The sequence below is a fragment of the Rosa chinensis genome, chromosome 6 (genome assembly GCF_002994745.2).
Source record: "Rosa chinensis cultivar Old Blush chromosome 6, RchiOBHm-V2, whole genome shotgun sequence".
NCBI lineage: Eukaryota > Viridiplantae > Streptophyta > Magnoliopsida > Rosales > Rosaceae > Rosa > Rosa chinensis.
Genome location: NC_037093.1, coordinates 22380467 through 22404776, shown reverse-complemented (window position 1 = coordinate 22404776; position 24310 = coordinate 22380467). Strand labels below are relative to the sequence as shown.

Below are 24310 nucleotides of genomic sequence, written 5' to 3'. Positions count from 1 at the left end.
CTCTCTCTCTCTCTCTCCCTCCCTTCCATGATCCACACTTAGTTCTCATTTCGTATTCTTCAGCAGAAACACTAGCCAAGGACATGTGTGGAGGGCATGGAACAGCTGTTGACTAGGGTTAGAGAGTTTAGGTGTAGGTTGTTTTGAAATCCAAAATTTGAAGGATGACAAGTGGTCCTCCTCTTACATACCTTTGTCTCCCAATGACCCTTCTATCTATACTTTTTCTCCTCCACCAAAATATCTATGGGCTTCCTAGGTCATTTTCATGTAGAGTTAAGGATTAGATCCACATTTTGTGCTTACACATTTTTTCTTTACATCTAGTCCTTCGTTTCCTTTGATCTCCACCCTCCATTCATCACTCTTGGCCCATAAAAGCACCCTCCCCTCACTTTGGACTTTTTTCATGTCTTCCTTCATCCATTTCATCTTCTTCCTCTCTCCATTTCATCTCCATTTTCCATAATTCTTCATCTTTTAGGTAGTTTAGTTTAGCTTTTGTGTAGAGAAAAGTGTAAAGTGTCTTGGGTTTTTACCAAAAACCAAAGGTCCTTTACATCTTTGATCAATCACACCTTAGTTTCCATATATACAAGCCTTGTTCTTCATAGCTTCTAAGAGTTTTGTGGATTTGTATGGCAATTTGGGTTTGAGAAAACCGAAATTTCCATACTTTGAAACATCTTTCACTAGTTTTGCATCAAGGGGAGTTAGTTTTGTAACCAACCACTTTCTCTACTCTTCCTCTCTTTTGCTTGATGTTATTATGTTTATGGGTTTGATTTATGTAACTATGGGTTGTGAGTAGAATAAATTTGGGGCTAGGGCTAAGCTCATGTATAAAATAGTGTGACGCCATGATTTTGATGAATATGCATGTTTTGAATCCTTTAGCTACTTTACTTTAATGCTTTCTTACATGTGTTTTTGGATTTGTCACCTAGAAGCATGTTGTAGGAATTAATGAAATCGAAAACATAAGCTTGACAATCTTTTGTAACCGAGAAGCATGTGTAGCTAATAGGGTGGTGGTCTAGCTTATTCTTACGGGAAGAACTAGATTACTTGGGTCCTTACCTTAAAATTAATGCTTGGTGCCATGAGTTTAAGAGTCGAGAGGTCTTAGGCTTTACGACATCAAAGCCCTTTTATGTTTTAGCGAATGTAAATAGGACTAAGGTTGTGTGAACTAGCTTTGCTCTAGCGACATGGTTAGGTTGCATGATTAGTTGGTATCTCGGTTTCTCTAGCAAAAACCGAGGGGGAATTTATCAAAGCATGTTGTTATTTGAAAATGGGTTACATTATATGCATGAGGGAGGCTAGCTGCAAAAACCTATGCTCCTATTTATCTCATTGATTAAATCACTACTAGAATTATGCCATCAGACATCACCACTATTACATCGGTCGGAATTGCACGCGATGTAAAAGAACGAGTTAACATCGGTTCATCTTAAAACCGATTTCTATTATGATTATAAACATCGGTCGTTAAATTAACCGATGTGTAAAGTTTCATTCAAAAAATTTGAAAAAATGCGGAAGGACTGACTTGAAAATTTTTAGAGACGCGGGGACCAAATTTTCGTTCCCCCCCCTAACACTTAGTACTTTCAGACAAAAAACTCTCGAACCCTAGCTAATAATGACTCACTTCGCAGCTCCTTCACCTTGGTCGACCTCGTTCTCCAAACTGACATGCTCCGAGTCGCCAACCTGGTTGTACGACCTGAGCTCGTTCTCAGACCAGACCTCGAGCTCCTCCAAAGACCCAAGCTGCCTCGACCTCCTTCACCGACCCGGAGCCGCCTCGAGCTCCTTCTCCGACCGGAACCTCCTCGAGCTCCTTCTCCGACCTAACCACTAGCTCGTTCTCCGACCTGACCACAAACTCATTCGCCGACCTGAGCTCCGACCTGAGCCGGCTCGAGGTAGTTCCGCTTTGTCTCTTCTCTTCACCACCAATGCTGATTTTCTGCCTGGTTTTGATCTAAAGTTTCAGTCTTTTTCGTCTAATTCTTGTGTATTTGAGTTGGGTTTGTTTTCGAATGGCTTAAAGCTCCGATCTTTTGAGCTAGTTCATGTCGATTCTATTTGATTTTTGAAACTTTTAGTTCTTGGTTTCGTCTCATGAATTTGGGTTTTCTATTGAAACTATGGTGCTTAGATTGCTTGGTTTGGTCTCATGAATTTGGGTATTCAATCTGTTGAAACTATAGTGCTTAGATTGCTTGGTTTGGTCTCATGAATTTGGGTTTTCAATATGTTGAAACTATGGTGCTTAGATTCGTTAATTTGGTGTCATGAATTTGGGTTCTGTTTGAACTATGGTGCTTAGATTAATCTCAGTTATTCAATTTAGTAAAGGGCTTTGCTTTTGCTAGATCGACATCATGAAATGTGTTTGATTGTTCAATTTTTGCAGTTTTCTTTGTACCTGTTTCATTATCCAAGCTACTATCCTTATCTGTGTTATATATTCTGCTAGCTGACTTGAGATGTAAATGTGTTATAAGGTTTGATTAACTTTGTTTTCGTCCTTTGTTTTTATTGTTAGTGGGGAGTTTGAAGGCTAGGACCTATTAATTTGGAATCAAAGAAGTAAAATCGAAATGCCATGAAACAGGAACTGTGTTTGTTTGGTGGTGCTCCTCCGCACCATACTGTAATTGTATTCCCTCGGTGAGACTACACCCTCTTTGTTGTATAGTATGTTTAATGAGTTGGCTTTGCCTCTGTCAATTCAGATTATAAAGTGTAGAAATTGATGTAAATATTGAAACTGGAATACCCATTTAGCTCCCGCATCTCCTTTTCCCTTTATATGCTCTGCAATATTTTTAACAGCATTGTAACTATATTTTTCTCTTTTGGTGTTTATGAAAAGTTTCTTTTGTTACGAATCAAACAAAAGGAATCAAGTGAAATGGTTCCTTTTAGTTAAATAACCTGTTAAGTATCTTTTTTTCCCACAGCTTTCTTTGATCACATAGAGCAATGGAATGATGTTTGCTTTGTTTCTTGTTTCTCTTTCAATTTCTTACTGACCATTGCTATTTTGTGGGTTTAATTCTGCAGGAGAAACTCTTTGGTTGTTGAAGCAATCTTTTATTTGGTGATTTTTATAGTAGCTAAAGTTGTGAGAATGTATGTTGGGGTAACCTGGCCTTAAAGAGATACAGAGCTGAGCTAGTACGTTTGGAAAGGCTGAAGATGCCTCTGATCATTGCCTTCTGCCAACTGATGCACGTTTGCTAGGTACAAACCAATATTTCATTTCCCTTCTGACATGGACATGCTGTTGTTAATCTTATAGGAGCTCGATTTGGATTCTTTGACATGTCTATTGGTTTTCAAATGTTCATTAAGAAGGATAGAATAAGATAACATGATTGCCACATGTTGATGCCCTAAGATACTCATTTTTTTAATGTTTTCTGATGATCTTTTCGATTCTGAAATGGGAAAAGACCAGTGGAATCTGAACAAACCTTATAATGCTTTACCTAAAAAGAAATGAAATAATAGTTACGGTAGTGGCACCAAATACTCTGCTCGAGTATTATTACGGTTCCATTTTGCCCACATAGCAAGCAATCTACTTGAGACTGTTGCTGCTTCCTTCTATCTTTAATATGACATGATGGATCAGTGCTATATGTAAAAACATGTATTATGGGTTAGTTTCTGGTTATACTTATTATACCTCGAGGAATGTGATGAATGGCATCATAGTGCCTCATTATTTACATTACCTATATGAAGGTCACAGATTAGATCAGAAGTAGTGAGAATGTTTGGATCTAATAATTGAATATGTGGCTTTGCAAATATAGGAAGTATGGTGCTAAACCAAGTGTGGCTCATTCTAAGTTGGTCTTTAGTAGTAGGAGATGTAAAAGAGTTAATGGGGCTAATCAATAAAGTCGGAATGGTGAATATGGTGTGATAATACTATGGTGTTACTAAATCTTTTATTTGGCCATGGGCTAATACGCTAAACTAGAATTATGATTTCAGTATTCTTATACCTATATTTGCAAACAAGAGCTGCATATATAGCTATTCTCTTTTTATTACTAGGTCCGAAACAGCATGTTGACAATATTACTATGAATTCCAGATCGACTTCTTTCTTTTCTACTTCAACATCAATTGAACAGTTTGACTTCCATTTGTATACTTGTTTTCCGTAAGGCAGATTAAATTTATATATGTGTGGACTGTTCCATTACTAGTCATTTGGAAATTTATATATGTGTGAACAATTACGCAGGTATATGATAAAGGGGAAGAGTAAAGAAGCTTTCATTGCATAGAAATCAAGTACGTCAACAAGGTATACTAAGTAATATTTTTTTTTAAGACCAAGTACTATTTTGTGTTACAATAATATCATTGAACTTCTCTTTTCATAGTTGCAATCTGAAATACATGTCAATATGTGCTGAGTACAAGATCAAATTTTTTCATACATAAAGCAGCCGAATAGGCCCTGTAACTTTGCTATATCCAGAATTTATAGAGGATGGCGGGCTACCCTATATCATAGACTAAAGTGTTATTATGAATTAACAGGTCATATAAATAGCAAGGAGAGGTAATTCCAACAGCAGTAGAACAAGTTCACCTCTTAATTAACAGGTCATATTAATGACCTAGTAATTATGCAGCGTGAAGACATGTGGTAAATATAATAACTTGAACCCTTTTTCTCTTTTGCATCTTTCAGTCATATTTGAAGCTGAAGAAGTTCTTGCATATAATAGAGAACTCCAAGGTTTTTCCTATTATATATGATAACAACATGTATAATATGTAGGGTACTCACTACGATTTCTCAGTTGCAATTGTTTTGCTTCTCAGGGAGAACATTCCTGCAGTGTTACGTGGGCTCTGAGTTATTTTAATTTACCCTCAGGGAGAACATTCTTACAATGTTATAAAGGTAAATTCATCACATAATCTTTCTACAAATAGCTTTTAAAAGAACATGGCTTTTGTTATAATTGTTTTTGCTTTATAGTGATTATAGATAATCTTAGGTTGGAATAATGCTGATGATATTATTGCACTTTCTCAATATGCAGAAAAAAAGAGTGCAGATAGTTTTGGCCTTTTGGGATTCCATCTCAACACAAAGTAGGTCACATAAATAGCTTATGTCCTGTTTTTAACTTTCATGAAAGAGGAAGAATAGTCCCTACATGGTTGTCCATTCCTCCATATATAGCACACAATGTATCTATAATATATGCTGCATATCCTATCAATAACTAAGACAATAACATTGATATATTGAGAGCATGTCAGTTTATTGTAATAACTTGGTGCAGTGAAGGTTTCTTATGCTTTTGTGTTTGATTATGTTTCAGGTCAATGAAGTGTCCAACTATACCCAAAGTTCCATATCCCCCAACATAAGAAGATCAAGTGCTGCTTGTCATGGAATTGTGATGAGCTCCTACTCTTGTCAAAGTGAAGCTTGAAGAAGACAAGAAAGAAGCTTACCTTATTTGTTTCTCACAGCCATGTTTATTGGATTATTATGAATAATTGATCCATTCCATTTTGTAGCCAAATTGTTTTGTAGTAGGTAAATTGGGGTTTTATTTTGCTCATTTTGTAAATTGTTAAGGATGATGATTTCAGATAAAATACTCCAATATTCAAATCACTCTTGTCAACTGTTGAAATTGCAATTTATAGCAGCAGCTGCATATTTTGTGGACATCATCTTCTTTATAGAATCTGATGTCTAGATATAAAGTTGAAATCAGTTTTAACTATAAAAACTGATGTCTAGTAATACAGATACATCAGTTCCAAAATGAAAATCGATGTTACTGAAATATACAGACATCGATTTTTTGTCGAAAACGATATGTTACTGAGTACCAGACATCAGTTCCAAAATGGAAATCGATGTTACTAAAATATACAGACATCGATTTTTTGTCGAAAACGATATGTTACTGAGTACCAGACATCAGTTCCAAAATGGAAATCGATGTTACTAAAATATACAGACATCGATTTTTTGTCGAAAATGATATGTTACTGAGTACCAGACATCAGTTCCAAAATGGGAACCGATGTCTGTAACAGTATCAGTCATCGGTTCTTAAATCAATAACGATGTTAAAACGTAAACTTGTGTTGTGTAATCTATATTTCTTTAAGCATTAAATACAATAAAATGTGGGTTTAACAATAGTAAAACATGTAAGTTTGTTATCATTTAAACCTATTTACATCAATTTATAATTAGGAACCGATGTCTACAAGAATACTAGACATCGGCTAAAAACCGATGTCTGCATTTTCTGGATCTTTCTCATCACCCACAAATACATCGGTCAGGTTTTTGTTTCTCATCGGTTTTTGGCCGATGTCTGGGGCCATAATTCTAGTAGTGTTTAAAGTTTCTATTTTGTTTTATTTTTATTAGCTTAGTTTATTTTTGTGCAATTTATTTTACTTTATAAAAATTAAAATCAACAAAACCGATTCACCACTTTACCATTGTAAATATCATTATTGATAGTTTTGGCTTCCAAAGGGCTGAGAATATTAATTTGTAAAAAGATAGACTCACATGTGTTTTCTAGGTTTTATTTTCGCGGTAATCTAGTTAGGGTAGAGTTACTCAATCCCTTGGATACGATACTCTTACTTTTCCCCTTTACTAAAACTTGGCCTCCTAATCTTGGGAGTAGGTAACATCACACAAATTTGCACATATTTTCATACTCGTGATGGAACCCACATCAACCCACCTCACTCGACTCACTGTTTCAACTCACTTCACTCGGCTCACTGTTTCAACTCGGCTCACTCGGTCAACCCATTCAATAGGTTTCAAAAAAAAAAAGAGGAAGAAGTCGCTGCACATTTTATTATTGGAGTTTCTTGTCTTTTCTGCTGCATACTCTGTGATTTTGTGTTTTCTTTTACTACTTTATTGTTGTGATGGGTGGTGAGGAAAGTAAAGGTCAGAGTTCCAAGATCAATGAGGTCCAAAAGGTTGAGGTTTCTGTTCGAAGTTCAGACGGTGGTTCTTTTGGGGGTAAGAAGCTCAATGGGACAAATTTTCGAACGTGGAAGAAGATTATGTCTGTCCACTTTCGTGGCATACACAAGATGGGGCATGTGACAGGCACAACCAAAGAACCTAGTGAGGAAGATGTAGATGCCTATACTAAATGGGAGGATGATGATGGATCCGTAATGGCAATTTTGTTCAAAGCTATGACTAAAGATGTGCTGCAATTAGTGGAAGAGCGTGAGACTGCTGAAGCAATATGGAAGACATTGGGGGATCTATATACAAATGAGTATGATTTTATACAGGTTCATGAGTTGATGTGCAAAGCTGCCAGTATGCAACAGAATGGCCAACCAATAGTTGTGTATTTCACCAAGTTGAAGAATGTATGGGCTGAGATTGATCAGAAGCGTCCTTGCAAGATCAAGAATCAGGAAGATCTTCTGTGGTACCAGAAGGAGAAGGAACTTGAAAGGGTTCATGTATTCTTGAGAGGGCTTGATGAGAAGCATAGCAGTGCCAAGGGAGAATTGCTCAGAATGACAGACCCTTCTAGTCTAAACACAGCTTTGACCTATGTACGCAAGGATGAGTCTCAGCAGGAAAGTGTCAAACATGCACAGGTTGAAGTGTCTATCCTAGCCATTTAGGCCAAGTCACCGGCACTTTTCCTTCAGCATCAGAATTCAGTCCCACTTCATCAGCAAGGTCCTCTACAAGGTTTCACCAACCGCCCTCGTCCCCAGTGCTCTTATTGTAACGACCTTGGACACATTCGAGAGACTTGTTGGAAGCCAAATGGATACCCTAAGAAGAAGGGTTATCGTCCTAAGGCAAAGGCAGCTGCGGTTCAGTTGGTCTAAGAACCAGACTTCTATGGTGTGGCCGGACATGATCATCGTACGACAGGTGGGGCTACTCCTACAGCCTCTATAGCTGGTCGTGGTAAGATTGGTATAGCTTTAAAGGTTTCTAACTTTGTTGGTTCTGATACATGGATTATTGATTATGATGCCTCCGATCATATGACTTATGATAAATCATATTTTACTGAATTATTTTCTCCACCAGTGACCTATGTAACCAATGCCAATGGTGAGGCCTTTCCTGTGTTAGGGTCAGGGTCAGTTCGTATAACCCCCACCTTAGAACTTCATAATGTGTTATATGTGCCTGACTTGTCTCATCATTTGATATCTGTTCCCCAGTTGAATACTGAGTCTAAATGCTCTGTAACCTTTTATCATATGTATGTGATTTTTCAGGATCTTCTCACCATGGAGATATTCAGTCGGGGGTATCTGAGGGGCAGGTTGTTCCATCTGGATCAGATATACGCAGGAGAGAAACCAGGAGCACAGTCCCGCGCCACTTTGACTTTGAGTTCTTATCAGCTAAGTGAAATTTGGTTGTGGCATCGCCGTCTAGGGCATCCCTCTTTTAGTCTTATGAGAAAAACCATGCCTACTTTGTTTATTGGTGTGGATGAGTCTGTTTTCCATTGTGAAACATATGTTTTGGCCAAGAGTCATCGTGCTACTTATTCTCCTAGTATTTCTAATAAAAGTGTTATTCCTTTTAAGTTGATTCATTCTGATGTTTGGGGACCTTCTCTAGAGCCCACTGTATCGGGTATGAGGTACTTTGTTTTGTTTATTGATGATTGTACGAGATTGTCATGGGTTGCTCTTCTTAAAACCAAAGATGAAGTATTTCCCGCTTTTCAAACCTTTCGTATTCTTGTTCAAACATAGTATCATAGTACCATTAAAGTCATTCGTTCTGACAATGGGGGAGAATATGTTAATCATGTTTTCCAAGAGTTTTTCAAAACCCATGGGATTGTTCACCAAACTACATGTCCACAAACACCAGAACAAAATAGAGTGTCTGAAAGGAAAAATCGTCATTTACTTGATATGGCTCGTGCCCTTCTCTTTAGTGCTCATATGCCTAAATATCTTTGGGGCGATGCGGTACATGCTTCCTCCCATCTTATCAATCGCCTTCCATCCAGTGTCCTTCAGGGAAAAATTTCATTTGAGGTTCTTGCAACTCATATCTCCTTACCTTCATTTCATAATCTTCCAGCTCGTGTCTTTGGTTGTGTTGCTTTTGTTCATGTCCCTGAAAACTATAGATCTAAGTTGGATGCCCGGACACTTAAGTGTGTGTTTGTTGGTTATGGTGGCTATCAGAAAGGGTACAAGTGTTATCATCCACCTACCAAGAAGTACTATGTCACTCTGGATGTTACTTTCTTTGAGGACATGAGCTATTTTTCCTCTTCAGATATAGCTCTTCAGGGGGAGAATTCATATTTTGAAGAGTTGTATCATGGAGAGGGGGAGGAATCAGAAAGAGGAGAAGAAGTTGCACAGGCATGAGGTTTTTTTACTGATCCAGTTAAGAACACCAGCTTATCACCTCCAGAAGCAGAAGCTCCAGACATCTAGACACCAGTTTCAATCACTGAAAATGAAGTTGAAGACACCACTGCCCCTCCTACTATCACTTCTACCCCTGACCCACAACTTCCTGGTACTGAAGATCACCCATTTGAGGTATGTCCACCTACTGGTACTAGTAGTAATGATTCTAATGTTGAGCAATATGTGTTACCAAATAGGACCACTCGAGGTCAGTCAGCCAAAAGATATGAACCTACTCTTACTGCCAAATCAAAATACCCAGTAGCCAATTATATGTCCACTAGGAGGTTGTCTAAGTCATATGAATCATTTGTGAATCAAATATCTGATGTATCAGTACCTAACAGAGTGTAGGATGCATTGGGGGATCCAAAGTGGAGGAAGGCAATAGAGGAAGAGATGGAGGCGTTGCAGAAGAACAATACCTGGCAACTTGTGCCTCCACCGCAAGGCAAGAAGGCTGTAGGTTGTCGTTGGGTGTTCACTGTGAAACATAATGCATATGGATTAGTGAATTGGTACAAAGCACGCCTTGTACCAAAGGGGTTTACTCAGACATATGGTATAGACTACGATGAAACATTTGCTCCAGTTGCCAAGATGAACACTATTCGGGTTCTGCTCTCGTTTGCTGCTAGTTTAAACTGGCCACTCCGACAGTTTGATGTCAAGAATGCATTTTTTAATGGAAAGTTAACCGAGGAAGTGTACATGAGCCTTCCACCTGGGTATGTAGTTGCTTCTCTTGGTAATTTTGTATGCAAATTGAGAAAGTCTCTGTATGGTCTCAAACAGTCGCCTCATGCTTGGTTTGGAAGATTTTCACAGTTCATGCGGAAGGTTGGTTACAAACAGAGCAACTCAGATCATACCTTATTCCTCAAGCATCAACAAGGGAAGGTAACAGCTCTAATTATTTATGTGGATGATATGGTAATAACTGGCAATGATATTGTTGAGATGGACAGACTGCAGAGACAGCTAGCATCTGAGTTTGAGATGAAGGACTTGGGTGAACTTAAGTACTTCTTAGGAATTGAGGTAGCCATGGGGAGAGAAGGGATATATCTGTGCCAGAGGAAGTACGTTCTTGATTTGCTGACAGAGACAGGGTTGTTGGATTCCAGACCTATTGATACTCCTATTGAGCAGAATCATTGTCTAGCTGAGTATCCGGATCAGTATCTACTGATCGAGCTAGCTACCAGAGGTTAGTTGGGCCCTTGATTTATTTGGCTCATATTAGACCAGATGTTGCATATGTTGTGAGTGTGGTAAGTCAGTTCATGCATAACCTGAGTGAGAGTCACATGGATGCTGTTATGAGAATTTTAAAGACCTGAAGTCAGCTCCAGGAAGGGGAATATTGTTTTCTAAACACAACAACATCCTTGAGGTTTGTGGCCTTACATATGCAGATTGAGCTGGAAATTTTACAGACGTACAGGAGGTCGACATCAGGTTACTTTACCTTTGTGAGAGGTAATTTGGTTACATGGAAGAGTACGAAATAGAAAGTTGTGGCACGATCTAGTGCTGAGGCCGAGTATCGAGGTATGGCTCACAGAGTGTGTGAATTGCTGTGGCTGAGAAATCTGTTACGTGATCTGAGTTTCAAACTCAAAAATACTATGCAGTTGTTTTGTGACAACAAGGCAGCCATTGACATATCACAGAATCCAGTACAACATGATCGTACTAAGCATGTGGAGGTTGATCGTCACTTTATAAAGGAGAAGCTAGATGCCAAAATTATCAGTTTTCCTTTTGTTCCAACTGAAGAGCAACTTGCAGATATACTTACCAAAGGAGTTTCCAGGAAAGCTTTTTATGACTCACTAAGCAAGTTGGGCATGGTTGATGTGTATGCGCCAACTTGAGGAGGAGTGTTAGCGTGAGTCATGGTTTAGCATTAGGAATAGAATATATTAAAATTATTTTGTAGTTACTACTTACCTATTCTATGTGTGGTAGAGAATAGAGACGTAAGTTAATTGTATTCATGTAATCCTCTATATATACCTCCACTGTGAGATGAATAAGATATCCAGAAATTCATTCTCTCAACCTTGTTTTATTTAACATGGTATCAGAGCGGGTCTCTCTCCAATTGCGTCTCCAATTGTCATGGGCCCGAATTTGGGTTCCTTATATTGCCATCGGAAAATTCCGATTGAATTGTTATCAAGTGTCCGATGTGGGCCTTGGATTGTTATATTGGCCAAGTCTCCAATATGAGACTTGTGTCCCAATTTCCAATGTGTGAATTGGATTGTTAATTAATTTCACGTGCTAAACTAGAGTTAGGTTGCACGTGAGGGGGCATGTTGGAGAGGAAATATCTCACATTGGAAAAGTGACAAATAAAATATAACTCATAAGTGGGTGGATCACACCCAATTGTACCGAGGCCTTTTGTGATTAAAACCCAACACCTATCGGGTGGTTAAGTTGGGATCGTATCGGTACAATGGTGGACCACAGGCCACGCTTGTCGCTGTTTAACACTTTCGTCCATTAGATCTAAAACTTGCTGCAATTAGAACCCTTCCTCGTACTTTTTCCAGTTATATGGAACAAACAATGGAAGACTTTAGCTTTCCTTAAATTTGGGAATCATTCACAAGAGAGTTTTGATTTAACCCTCCTTCAAAAACTATGAGGTTGATTAAAATCTTACAAAATGTTGTCAAATAGAAACCAAAATATATTTCTAGCTAGGAACAGGAACATCTTAAATCAGGTAAAGAAAGATACACATTCATACATAGCTTATACATTAATACAGATCAAAACCATAACTTACAAGTTAATGAATGAGACAGTAGTTTGTTCTTTCCATCACTCAGTGGCATGCAGCTCAGAATTGGGTTCAGATTTCACCAAGTAAACAACAGTTTGTTGATTTCGAATTAAACCTGGAGTCCACCATTGGAGATTGAGTCACTTCTGCAGGCAGCAGTTGTGGTTTCGTATTTGAGAATGAGGACAGTTATTACAGTATGGTTGCAAAGTCCATGATAAGACTGGTTGGTGGATAGAGTAGCTAAATTTTTCTTCTTGGTACATACGGTATGAATTTTTTGTTTTTTTTTTTTGGTTAATTATATTGGAGAGGATCAAATCTCCAATCTAGTCTAATAATTTGATTCCCAACCCTTCATCACCACTTAAGCTAAGCCCAAGGGTTTATACAATGTTACTGCGGTGCTTACAAGGATAGTGATGTAGGACGAGATTTTAGCCAATTTCAACAAAAAATCTCGAAAAGAAAGAAGCGTCTTCACATTAAGAAGAATAATTTAAATGTTGGAAATTGGTATTCAAATAGGCTTCTTAATGATGGAATTAATCATAAATTACTCTTTTGGATATATCGGGATTCTTGAGCAAAATCTTGATTGGGATTCGAAGCGTAATATTCTTTAGTATCTAGGATTCTGTTTTCGATTTTTATTTAATCAAGTTCAATTAGGATTCCTAGTTTTAATCTAAAATAAATTGTTCTTTATGTTTTCTAGTTGTATTATGTTTATGCTATGTGCCCTATATAAGGCACCTCTTAGATTGTAATTTTCATTCAAGTTATCAATAAAAAAAACCAACTATTAGAGAAGTTTCTCTCTGTTTCTTACGGCTATGTCTGTAATTGCTAGTGGATTCTAGCTCATCTCATATGGCTTTCGACGCTTGACAGAGCCTTTTGCTATCGTGTTCACGCTTCCCGCATCAGATAGTGAGCCAACTGATCCAGTGGGTCGATAGGCAGATACATCTCAGAGGGTCAGTCCCGGAGAACTTGCAAAAAAGAAATGTAAGAGAAGCGAATGTGTACCAGCCAACCGTCTTTTGATACTAAGTTAGCTGAGTGACGGTTATAGAAGAGGAACAATGTTAGAACAGAGAATAATACCTAATTTGCCGGCAAACGATCTTTTTTTTCTCTTATTAAACCATCAGACGCGTTTCGAATCTTGAAAATGCAAAATTCAATCTCTCGTTTTCATTTTGCAAAACAGTTTCCAAAAGACCATTTTGTAAAACGTTACCATACTCGGCCGAACTGTGCTTTAGAAAGTTTTCTTACTAGAACTGTTAGTATTTGTCTAGCTGGTTAGCTAGTTAGCCCAGTTAGCATACAAAAAGCAATTTGGTGCTCTATTTCTTGTACACGCAAAGGATCAGCCTTTCATGACTACTTGTGCAATACGATAGAATACTCATATTTCCTTACAGAGAATAATATATATTACATTCAAAATGTCTAATTGTCTCTATTACTGATCTGATTCTTCAACAGAATTAGATTTCCTCAACTGACTTCTTAAACCCTTTAATTGGGTGTGGCAATGTTCAGGGGGCACAAACAGCTTCAACAGATAATTTTTTCAGCATGCTTGGACATGGATCCATCCCAAAATTGGCATCTGATATGGTCAATGAACATTTCTGCTTACCTATACACTTCTGCAAAGACAAAATAGCAGGAAAAAAAAAAAATATGAAAACAATATAAGAATCCGTTCCATAGTTCAGAATCTTGGACAAATCATTTTAGTGAACGAATTTGGTGACCCTTGCATTAGTGATCTTGAATAGGTAAAGAATGTAAAAGAGTATTAAAACTGGGAAAATTTGACCTCAACTGCAATAATTAGGAGCAGTCTGAAAAGTACCTTCTCAATGACAGCCTTCGAGTTTGGAGCGTGACATGTACCGTGCTGAAAATTCCCACAGCTTCCAGATGGAGTTCCAAAACTTGAAAACTTAATAGCAGAAATGGAGTATCCATCCGTACAGTGTAGGCTCATTATAGGCTTCTTTTGCTCTTCCAGTTGGCCACGGCTCTCAGTATGCCAATTCCTATTATGTGGGTGATTTTCAGAAACCTCAGCACAAACAGTGCTCACTGAACGTTTGACAAGAGCAATCTTTGATACATCCCCACCAATCTCCTCAAAAACTACCAATAGGTTTTTAGATTGCTTTAACCAGGACCTAGGAACATGGTACCTGAAAGGTAGGACAATAATCCCATATTATTAAAGCAGTTTGTATTTTGTAAGGCTTTTTCTCATTGATTTCTCAAATTGTGGTATAAGAAATTTGTACGTACCATTGTTGAGTTGGATGGTTACAACCATATTAGCACTTGTTCTTAGGCCTGAAGGTACCAGAATAGCTACACGCACTGCAATCCCCGTTAGCATAAGTAGTCCAGTATCTTCCAATGCTTTGCCCATTGATCCATAGTTGACCCTTGCCCATACTTCCCATGTCCAAAGCCAAAGGTTCATCTCCTTCAGGTGCATCAAAATTGACCTGAGAGTTCAATTATAACTGTTAACCATCAATACTCCATGGTCTAAAGACATCAATTCCAAGCTAGTGTTGGTCTGTTGGAGCATAAACCAACTCTAACACATCCGTCTTCAATCCTTCGCTGAGAAAGTTTTTCTTTAAAAAATAAATAAAACATAAGAAAGAAAAAAGCACTACCGTTTAGTCAAGCTTCAGTATCTGAAGTTTCATTTTCATACCTTAAACCATGTCAGTGGCTGTTGATTCTTCGCCGCTAAGGACACCCTCGTCCAATCCACTGTCGAGATGGAACTTGGAGAACCCAGGTTCATGGCTTCTCCTTTTAGGCCCACCTGTAATTGGAAACAGATATGAGTGGGCATTCCTCGAGTACACAAGCAAGTGACCAAAATCAAATGAAAGTAGTATTTATAGACCTTGTGTGACCATTTCTGCCATGATAAGTCTCTGCTTCCTTGGTCTAGTCCATGTAGAGCAACTGGTCCCAGTACTCCAGCATTCCGTGTCTCAAAGTGAGGACCATTGTTCTTTGACAACATCAATAACAAAAAAGTTCAGATAAATTCTTCTAAGAAAATAAAATATGGCTAGAATAATTAAGATGTGAGAATTTGGGATTCATTTCATAGACAATATCAAAATCCGGCATGCAGTGCCATTTATGAAAAATATTCCAAATTCATTTCCTTTAAAGTCAACATTAAAGTGAAAAACATTTGATGACTAGAGAGGACTGCTGACTAGTCATGTCATGCCATCTGGAGGGGACTGCCGCCCAGATGACGCATCGGAGGGGACTGCCGACCGGAATTTAGGAGGCAGTGGTTAGAGGGGACTGCCGACTAACTACCTCATGTCATCTGGAGGGGACTGCTGACCAGATGATGCACCAGAGAGAATTGCCGACAGGAATATTCTGGAGGGGATTACCAACCAGAATATTGTCTGAAGTGGGCTGCCGACCAGACCATTTCCTTGAGGGAACTACCGACCAAGTAATGTACGCATGCGTCGAATAGTAGCCTCCTTGTCAACTCATTCCTTTTTAAAACTCTTTTCTTTCAACAAAATCACATTTTAAATAATTAATCATTTTCAAATCACAATTTAATCCCATGCTTCAAAATCTACACTGCATGCATAAATTAATGCAAAACAAAGGTCCACTCACAGGTGAGCCTCGTCGCTAATCCTGCTACTTGCCAGTGTCCTCCTCGCTCAAGGGCTCAGTACGTCCTGTATAATTGGCAACATATAAATAATTGTAATAAGGGAATAATTAAAACTCAAAAATTCATTATTCCCTCGAAAAAAAATTAATAACTCATTACTCATCAACTCCTCTAAAAATTCGACTCTTCAATCTAGGATTTACAAATCTCAAATTCGGAATTCTTAACGATTTCAACGCCCTCGAATTCACTTTAACCTTCACAAGTACTCTTTCAACAACTCAACTGATTTAATTTCAATTTCTCAACTATAAATTAGTCAACATTTTAAAAATAAATTTCCTTCCTAATTTTCCAATTTCTCTCTTAGTATTCTTTAACCCATTTTTACTTCTCCAACCTCCCAACGATTTCAACTCATCACAAGAATCATAACAACGAGTTCTCCACCTCAAATTACAATCTTAACATTCTTAAAACAACATCCAACATCAAAGCCACAATAACGATGGTTAACAATTCCCATAAATTCAAAATTAACACTCCAATAGTAAACGAAATGGGATTTCCTTAAAACCAAGTGTGGACAAGGCCTCCACAACACAAGATATACTCATACGCTAAAATTATGAATTTTTGGATAGCTTAACACACCTCTATAGGCTACCAACAGTGGCAGCGCGTGGCTTCACGCGCCACCACTCCAACACCCATAACTGGCCAAGAAATTACACCAACACAATCTTCACATCAAGCCCAACAATAGTTGTACCTACAACAACAGTTCCAAGAAAAAATGGCCAGAAATTCAACCCAAAATATATATTAACCAACGGTTACTGTTCACGTTCACAATCACCTTCAATTCTTCCTCCACAGGCCAAATCGAGCTGCAACAAGGTTAGGAAAACGTTTAGCACCTCACTAGCAACCAAAACCCCCAAGAAATCTTGCCGGAAACCGGAGATCGGAGCAAATCTCTGATTTCCCATTTCTGGGAATTTCCCTTCGAATCTCCAAAAACAATGATACCCAAGGTGAAAAACTTACATGAATAGGAAGATGTTAGGTCCATAATTACCTAGTAATTATTCTCCTAATCTTGCACTTTTGCTTAACTTTTGTGTTTATTTATATATATTTATTATGTTTTCCTTATCATGCTAGAAAATGATGGAGAAACTTGGAAATGCACTAAAATTTCAATCTTAGCATATTCTCCTACAGTCTAGAAGAAACCGAGCTAGGCAAGGAAGGAGGAGCGGCAAACTAACCAAATGAAGTCTAAACGACTTGAAACTTTCCATATCTATTCTAAACATCCTAAAGATCATTTTTTATGAAGAGTACAAGAGCTATTTCGGAATGAAAGGGCTTCAAAAGATTGGTACAAATTTCTTCACTAGAAGACAAAAACTGTAAAACCGGACCTGTACGGATTCCGGCAGCATTTCCGGCCACACCAAGGTGAACTAAGATCTAAAATTTTACTAGAATGATCTACACTCATGGAGAAACATTTGGTATGAATAAACCGAAGGCTAATTCTGACTTATTGGTGGAGTTTGAATTGAAGGAAGAAAGTGGGAAAACATGACTAAATGAGAGTCAACGCCGGATTTCGCCCAAGTTGGCTGGCCAAGATCATGTGTGGAGGACAAGGAAGAGCTGACAAGGGTTAGAGACTTTAGGTCTAGGTTATTTGGAAATTCAAAATTTGAAATATGACAAGTGGTCTCATTCTTACACCTTACACATTTGCCTCCCATTTATTATCTTGTTTCCTTACATAATGACCCTTCTATCCTTACTTTTTCTCCTCCACCAAAATATCTATGGGCTTTCTAGGTCATTTCTATGTGGAGTTAAAGACTAGATCCATATTTTGTGCTTACACATTTGTCAATCACATCTAGCCCTTCATTTCCATTGATCTCCACCCTCCATTCATCACTTTTGGCCTATAAAAACACCCTCCCCTCATTTGGACGTTTTGGGATGTCTTCCATCATCCATTTCATCTCCTTTCTCTCTCTATTTCCTCTCCATTTTCCATAGTCGTTCTTCATCTTTTAGGTAGTTTAGTTTAGCTTTTGTGTAGAGAAAAGTGTAAAGTATAAAGTGTCTTGAGTTTTTACCAAAAACCGAAGATCCTTTACATCTTTGATCAATCAGACCTTAGTTTCATCATTTCAAGCCTTTATTCTTCAAGTTTCTAAGAGATTTGTGGATTTGTATGGCAATTTGGGTTTGAGAAAACTGGAATTTCCATACATTGAAACATCGCTCACTAGTTTTGCATCAAGGGGAGCTAGTTTGGTAACTAACTACTTTCTCTACTCTTCCTCTCTTTTGCTTGATGTTATTATGTTTATGGGTTTGATTTATGTAACTATGGGTTGTGAGTAGAATAAATTTGGGGCTAGGTCTTAGCCCTAGCCAAACTCATGTATAAAATAGTGTGATGCCATGTTTTTGATGAATATGCATGTTTTGAATCTTTTAGCTACTTTACTTTAATACTTTCTTACATGTGTTTTTGGATTTGTCACCTAAGCATGTTGTAGGAATTAATGAAATCGGAAACTTAAGCTTGACAATCTTTTGTAACCGAGAGGCATGTGTAGCTAATAGGGTGGTGGTCTAGCTTATTCTTACGGCAATAACTAGTTTGCTTGGGTCCTTACCTTAAAATTAGTGCTTGGTGCCATGAGTTTAAGAGTTGAGAGGCCTTAGGCTTTACGACATCAAACCCCTTTTATGTTTTAGCGAATGTAAATGGGACTAAGGTTGTGTGATCTAGCTTTTCTCTAGTGATATGATTAGGTTGCATGATTAGTTAGTATCTCGGTTTCTCTAGCGAAAACCGAGGGGGAATTTATCAAAGCATGTTGTTATTAGAAAATGGGTTATATTATATGCATGAGGGAGGCTAGGTGCAAAAACCTATGCTCCTATTTATCTCATTGATCAAAGTCTCTATTTTATTTTTATTTGCTTACTTTATTTTTGTGCAACTTAATTTACTTCATAATAATTACAATGAACAAGAACGAAAGACAACAATAACGCGCTTCAAAACCTTAGGCTTGTTGCTGGTATCGTGCTTTCTTGTCCGGCTGCGCCGCAACGCCTGCGATGGCCTCTGGCCTCGCTATCGTACTGGGGTTGTGGCCGGACAAGAGTTTCGCTTTGTGAGCAAGTCTATTGCTCGGAGATAGGGGCTGGGAGGAGTTGCTCATTGTTTCTCCGGTAAAGGGATTGGTTGCATTTGAGGAAGAGTTAAGGCGGTGGAGGGGGATCGGAGAGGGACCGGATCATATTCGGATTTGGGCAGGGACCTGTCACCGTCGTGGAAGGAGGAGATGAGATTGATGTTTTGTTTGGTTGGTGATTGGCGGCGATCTGGCATATGTCTTGGGATCTAGTATCGATCCATGGTATATTTGTAGGTGGTTGGGTGGTGGTGGTGGAGCGTTGAGACCGGCCGTGCGGAAGAAGGGGGATGGTTGGGACAAAGGGTGTTATGGATCTGGACCCAGACAGCAAGGGGCACCGGCGGTGCTGCTTGGTGCCGCGGGCCATTGGGTCCTTTGCTGCAGAGGTATGTTGGTGGTGGGGGTCCAACACAGGCAGTGGGGCAGTGGGTTTCGAGACGGGGTAAAGGTGGTGCTGCAGCTGCTGACTTGAGCTCAGAGAGATGGGCTAAACAAGCTCTTTGTGGCCCTGATTTTCTGGGTCTGGAATTTGCTTATGGGCTTTGTTTGCATTTCTGCTAGTTTTTTGCTTCAGTTGTTTATTTCCTTGATGTTGTTTTGTTTAGTGTTTCCAATAAGTCCCCATCTAAGTATGGTAGGTGAATGTAGGCGTTGTCCCGGTTTGCACACTTAGTGTGCCTTGTCTGGCCTAGTGAGACGGCTATCCGTTGTCAAATGGAAGCAACCTCCTAGTGGCAGGATGAAACGAAGTGTCGCCGGATATGATTCCGTGCGGCAACATAGTAGGGAAGCTACGCTATTGGTTATGATGCTTCTTTTTAATAGAGTTATCTTTCTGTTATGTCACCGCTTTGTCAAAGCAAACAGAGTAGTCATTCGTGCACTCTTTGTTAACTAGTGCATGTTAGAATACATTACTTATTGTAATTTGGGGTTTAGGCTCTATGTCCCCCCCCCCCCCCTATATTCTATGGTTTCATTAATCAAGTCTTGAGGGTAGCCGCACTGGCCCTCCTTAAAAAAAAAAAAAAAAAAATTTAATCAACAAATCTGATTCACTACTTTACCATTGTAAATATCATTATTAATAGTTTTGATTTCCAAAGGGTCGAGACTATTAATTTGTAAACTGATAGATGTGTTTTCTAGGTTTTATTTTCGCGGTAATCTAGCTTAGAGTAGAATTACGCAATCCCTTAGGTACGATACTCTTACTTTTCCCCTTTACTAAAACTTGACCTCCTATACTTGGGTGTATGGCACATCATCCACAAATTGCATACACTTTCATACTCAAGGATGTCTCCAACAGAAGAGGAGGAAGAGAAGATCGTGCCATGGTGAGCAACATGTCCTAGGGTGGCCGGACGGCAACGAATTTGCCAGAGAAAGCTCGGCGGCGAAAGAAAACGAGAGGGGGAGGGTTGGCTCGGGTTTGTCCCGATTTAGGATATGTTTTTCCACTTTCTCTCTCTTCCCAAAATGGAAACTCCTTTTAAAATGTCAACTATGAATAGTAACTTCTATTTTTGATCATAACTTGCCCGTCGTAACTCCGATTTAAACAAATTACGTGTCCACGAACTCGATTTTTCGTGTACTACGATATTCTCAAAGAAAATTTCCTAACTTAACGGACCAAAGAAAAAGTCAACTCCTTGATCATTAACAGTAAAACGTAACTTGTGAACTAATAATGCCCTTAGTAACGGTAACTAAATAATAAGTTAAGATTCTAGGGTGCGTGGTATTACAATAAACTTATATTGCCTTCCAATAAAAAGTTCTAAATTGACGTAATCTCCTCATTTTCTTCTTCAATCAAAGTTTTATTTGTCCAATTTTAGGGAAATTAGTCCTCCTTCTCCATGGCCAAATTTTATTAGTTTTATTGGCCCCCAATAATCCACTATAAACTTTTATTCCCCCCAATAAAAGGTTTTAAATTGATGTAATCTCCTCATCTTTTTCCTTAATCAAAGTTTTGTTTGTCTAATTTTAAGGAGATTAACCCCTTCCTCCAAATAAACTTTAATTGCCCCCCAATAAAACCCAATAAATTTTTATTGCCCCTCAATAAAAGGTTTTGAATTGATGTAATTTCCTCATTTTCTTTCTCAATCAAAGTTTAATTTGTTTAATTTTAGGGAGATTAGTCTCTCTTCCTCCCAATAAATTTTTATTGCCCCCCAATAAAAAGTTTTACTAGGCAATAAAAGTCTCCAACTATCTATCCGGTCACCTATGAGATATCTGATGACTTCTTTGGGGACTTCCGGCGACCTTCGACGATCAGTGACCGAAGTCTTGTGAATTTCGGTGACCGAAGTCTCCGCTGACTTCTCTCTCTGCATACATGTCTTTTTTAAACTTATATTATCTCCAATAAAAGAATAAAAAATAAAAACTAATATTATCGATTAAACTTCCATATATTTTTCTCTCATAAAGCCACCAAAGTATAAGAACAGAGAAGATGGAATAGAGAAATAAGGTCTTTTATGATTACTTGCGGTCTGTATAGAGAGTTAAATATCACTTCAGCTGGTATGATTAAATATGATTAATAATGTCGGCTCTTGTAGATTAATTGTGGTTGGCGAAAAGAAAACTCTGAGGGTTTACAATATAATTGTGGTCTCATCTAGTATAGAACATCTTTTGTTCTGCAATTTTTTTTTTTAGTTAATTACTGTTTACTCCCTATACTTATAGGGTTTCATCGTTTCAGTCCCTGACCTTCGAATTTCACCTAAAAGGTTCCTGAACTCTCAGTTTCCTCCCATTTCGTCCATGCCGTCAAGCTCCGTCCAAATTGTCCGTTAAATTGCTGACGTGACATTCCTCAAGCGCTGAAATGTCTAAATTACCCTCACTTAGTTTTTTTTTAATTTATTTATTTATTTTCCTCTCTCTCTCTCGTTTTTTTTTTTTACCTCTTCTTCCAGCTCCCTATCCTCCTTTGGGTTTTTTTAATTTATTTATTTTCTTCTCTCTCTCTCTCTCTTGTTTTTTTTTATTTTTACCTCTTCTTCCAGCTCTCTATCCCCCTCTGGGTTTTTTTAATTTATTTATTTTCTTCTCTCTCTCTTGTTTTTATTTTATTTCTACCTCTTCTTCCAGCTCTCTATCCTCCTCTGGGTTTTTTTAATTTATTTATTTTCTTTTTTATCCACTTGCATCAGTGCTGATGGATCTTCAATAGGTAATGACTTAATTGGTAGCTGCAAAAGGATGACCAAATGACACAAATAAAAACCCGGATGCATGGACATAAACTTTGCTTTTCTTCTTGACTATTCTACTATATGTATCACTTAACAAGCCCCTCAAGGTACAGATAAGTTTCCAAAAGAAAAGGACTTTCAAAAATCTTCGCTCGCGGGTAACAAGTGGTTTCAAACCAAATAGAAAAGCAAGCAAAGTTCTAAACAATCTCCACTCACAGCAAAAGCAATCAATTGTCAAGTATCAACTCATCTATAACCGTTTTTTTCCCATCACAGTGGCGGTGTCTACCGAAAAATTCATAGTCAACCAAGCACAACCTAAATCTGGCAATTACAACTTGGACAGAAAATTGCACTGCACCAAATTCGTAATACTTCTTCCAAGAGTGAAAATGCATAACTTCATCATCCCAAAACCCTAGTCCCATTTCCAGACCTCACATTCTGACCAATACATAAAAATCAATTCTTGCATGTCAATCTTTCAATAATCAAACTTTCTACCATTTCCTTTGAAACAAAAAACCGACTCAAAAATCAAATTCCAGAACTCAAAAGAGAGGAAATTCACGAAAACCCAGTCACAAAAAACCACTTAGAATTCACAAAATTACATAATACAACAACGATTACAACAATTCAAGTTCATCTTCTACGAATTTCAACGTGCCAAAAACCAATGGCGACGAGATTAACAACATGCATTTGAATTATCAAGTTCCCAATGCTACGATTCTTTCAAATTCTTCAAAAACAGAAACAGTGAGAATTACATAAACCTAATCAATCTGTTCTCGCATTTTCTCAGAGTGAAGAGAAATTTGAGAGTGACGACTCACCTGGTTGTTGTTGTTATTGTTGGGTTGGAACATCTTTCTTCTTCTCCTTTCAAGTTGACTCAGTGAGTCCGCTCTCCCTCTCTGACTCGCTCTCTCTCACTCTCTCTCTTCCTTCTTCAACTGAAATTTTAGCTATCAAGGGGAGGAGAGAATCTGAAATTTCATTTCTTCCAGCTCTCTAAAACCGGGCATCACCATCCTCTTCACACTCTTCAACCACGCAAGTTAGCGCCACAACCACCACTACAACAGGAAACATCATTTCTGACGGCTAAATTCGGTCGGAAAAGACATTTTTTGGTCGGAAATACGTGTTTCTGACCAAAAATCTCCGTCGGTGGTGGTCGGGAATATTCTCATCATAAATACTCTATTACCAACTAGTCGTCAGAATAACAAGCATTTTTTACCACATTTTGCCGTTGGTGGTGGTCGGAAAGATTAATTTTTCCGTCAAAATATTCCATCGAAAATATTTTAATGCCATCAAAAATACATTATGTAAACGACGACTCATGTATTTCCGACAACATATTTATGACGACTTACTTAGTCAGAATAATTATTTCTGACTAAAACATTTTACTATTATTGACCAATAACATTCGTCAAAACTAACCATTTTTGACAATAGTATTTCCAAGGATTTGGAATAAAATAAATTATATTTTTAAGCATTCTTTTTGAATAAAAATAAATATTAAAAAGATAAATAAGATTCCACAACAAAAAAGATTAAGTTACATTTTATTGAACTAAGAAATTCATCATCGAGTCTTAAAAAATAGAGAAAGTCATAACAACCATAATTGTAAAAATACTAGGGAATTAAAAATAGAACATGAGCAAAGAATAGTGGAGAATAAAAATATTCGGTTCTTAAACCATATCTTCATTCTTCACTGCTTCTTACTTTTGGATAGATAAGTCTTCTACTGCTTCTTACTTTTGGATAGATAAGTCTTCTTGTAGCTATCAATTATCCTCATGGTCTGCCTCTGAAGTTCTTGTAGTATTTCCCTAATAAATAAGCAAACAGAAAT

The 24310-nt window shown here is 37.9% G+C and overlaps 1 protein-coding gene across 1 annotated transcript in view; it reads right to left on the bottom strand.

The window, feature by feature from the left end:
* Positions 1 to 14319: 14319 nt before the first annotated feature.
* Positions 14320 to 24310, bottom strand: part of LOC112172882 (beta-galactosidase 3) — a 50107-nt gene continuing 40116 nt past the window's right edge. The window contains exons 15-18 of the mRNA XM_024310379.2: positions 15225 to 15335; positions 15027 to 15140; positions 14603 to 14808; positions 14320 to 14499 (exon numbers count right to left, since the gene is read on the bottom strand). Of these exons, the coding sequence (XP_024166147.1) occupies positions 14632 to 14808; positions 15027 to 15140; positions 15225 to 15335 (402 nt within the window). The 3' untranslated portion in view covers positions 14320 to 14499; positions 14603 to 14631. The remainder of the gene's footprint in view (positions 14500 to 14602; positions 14809 to 15026; positions 15141 to 15224; positions 15336 to 24310) is intronic.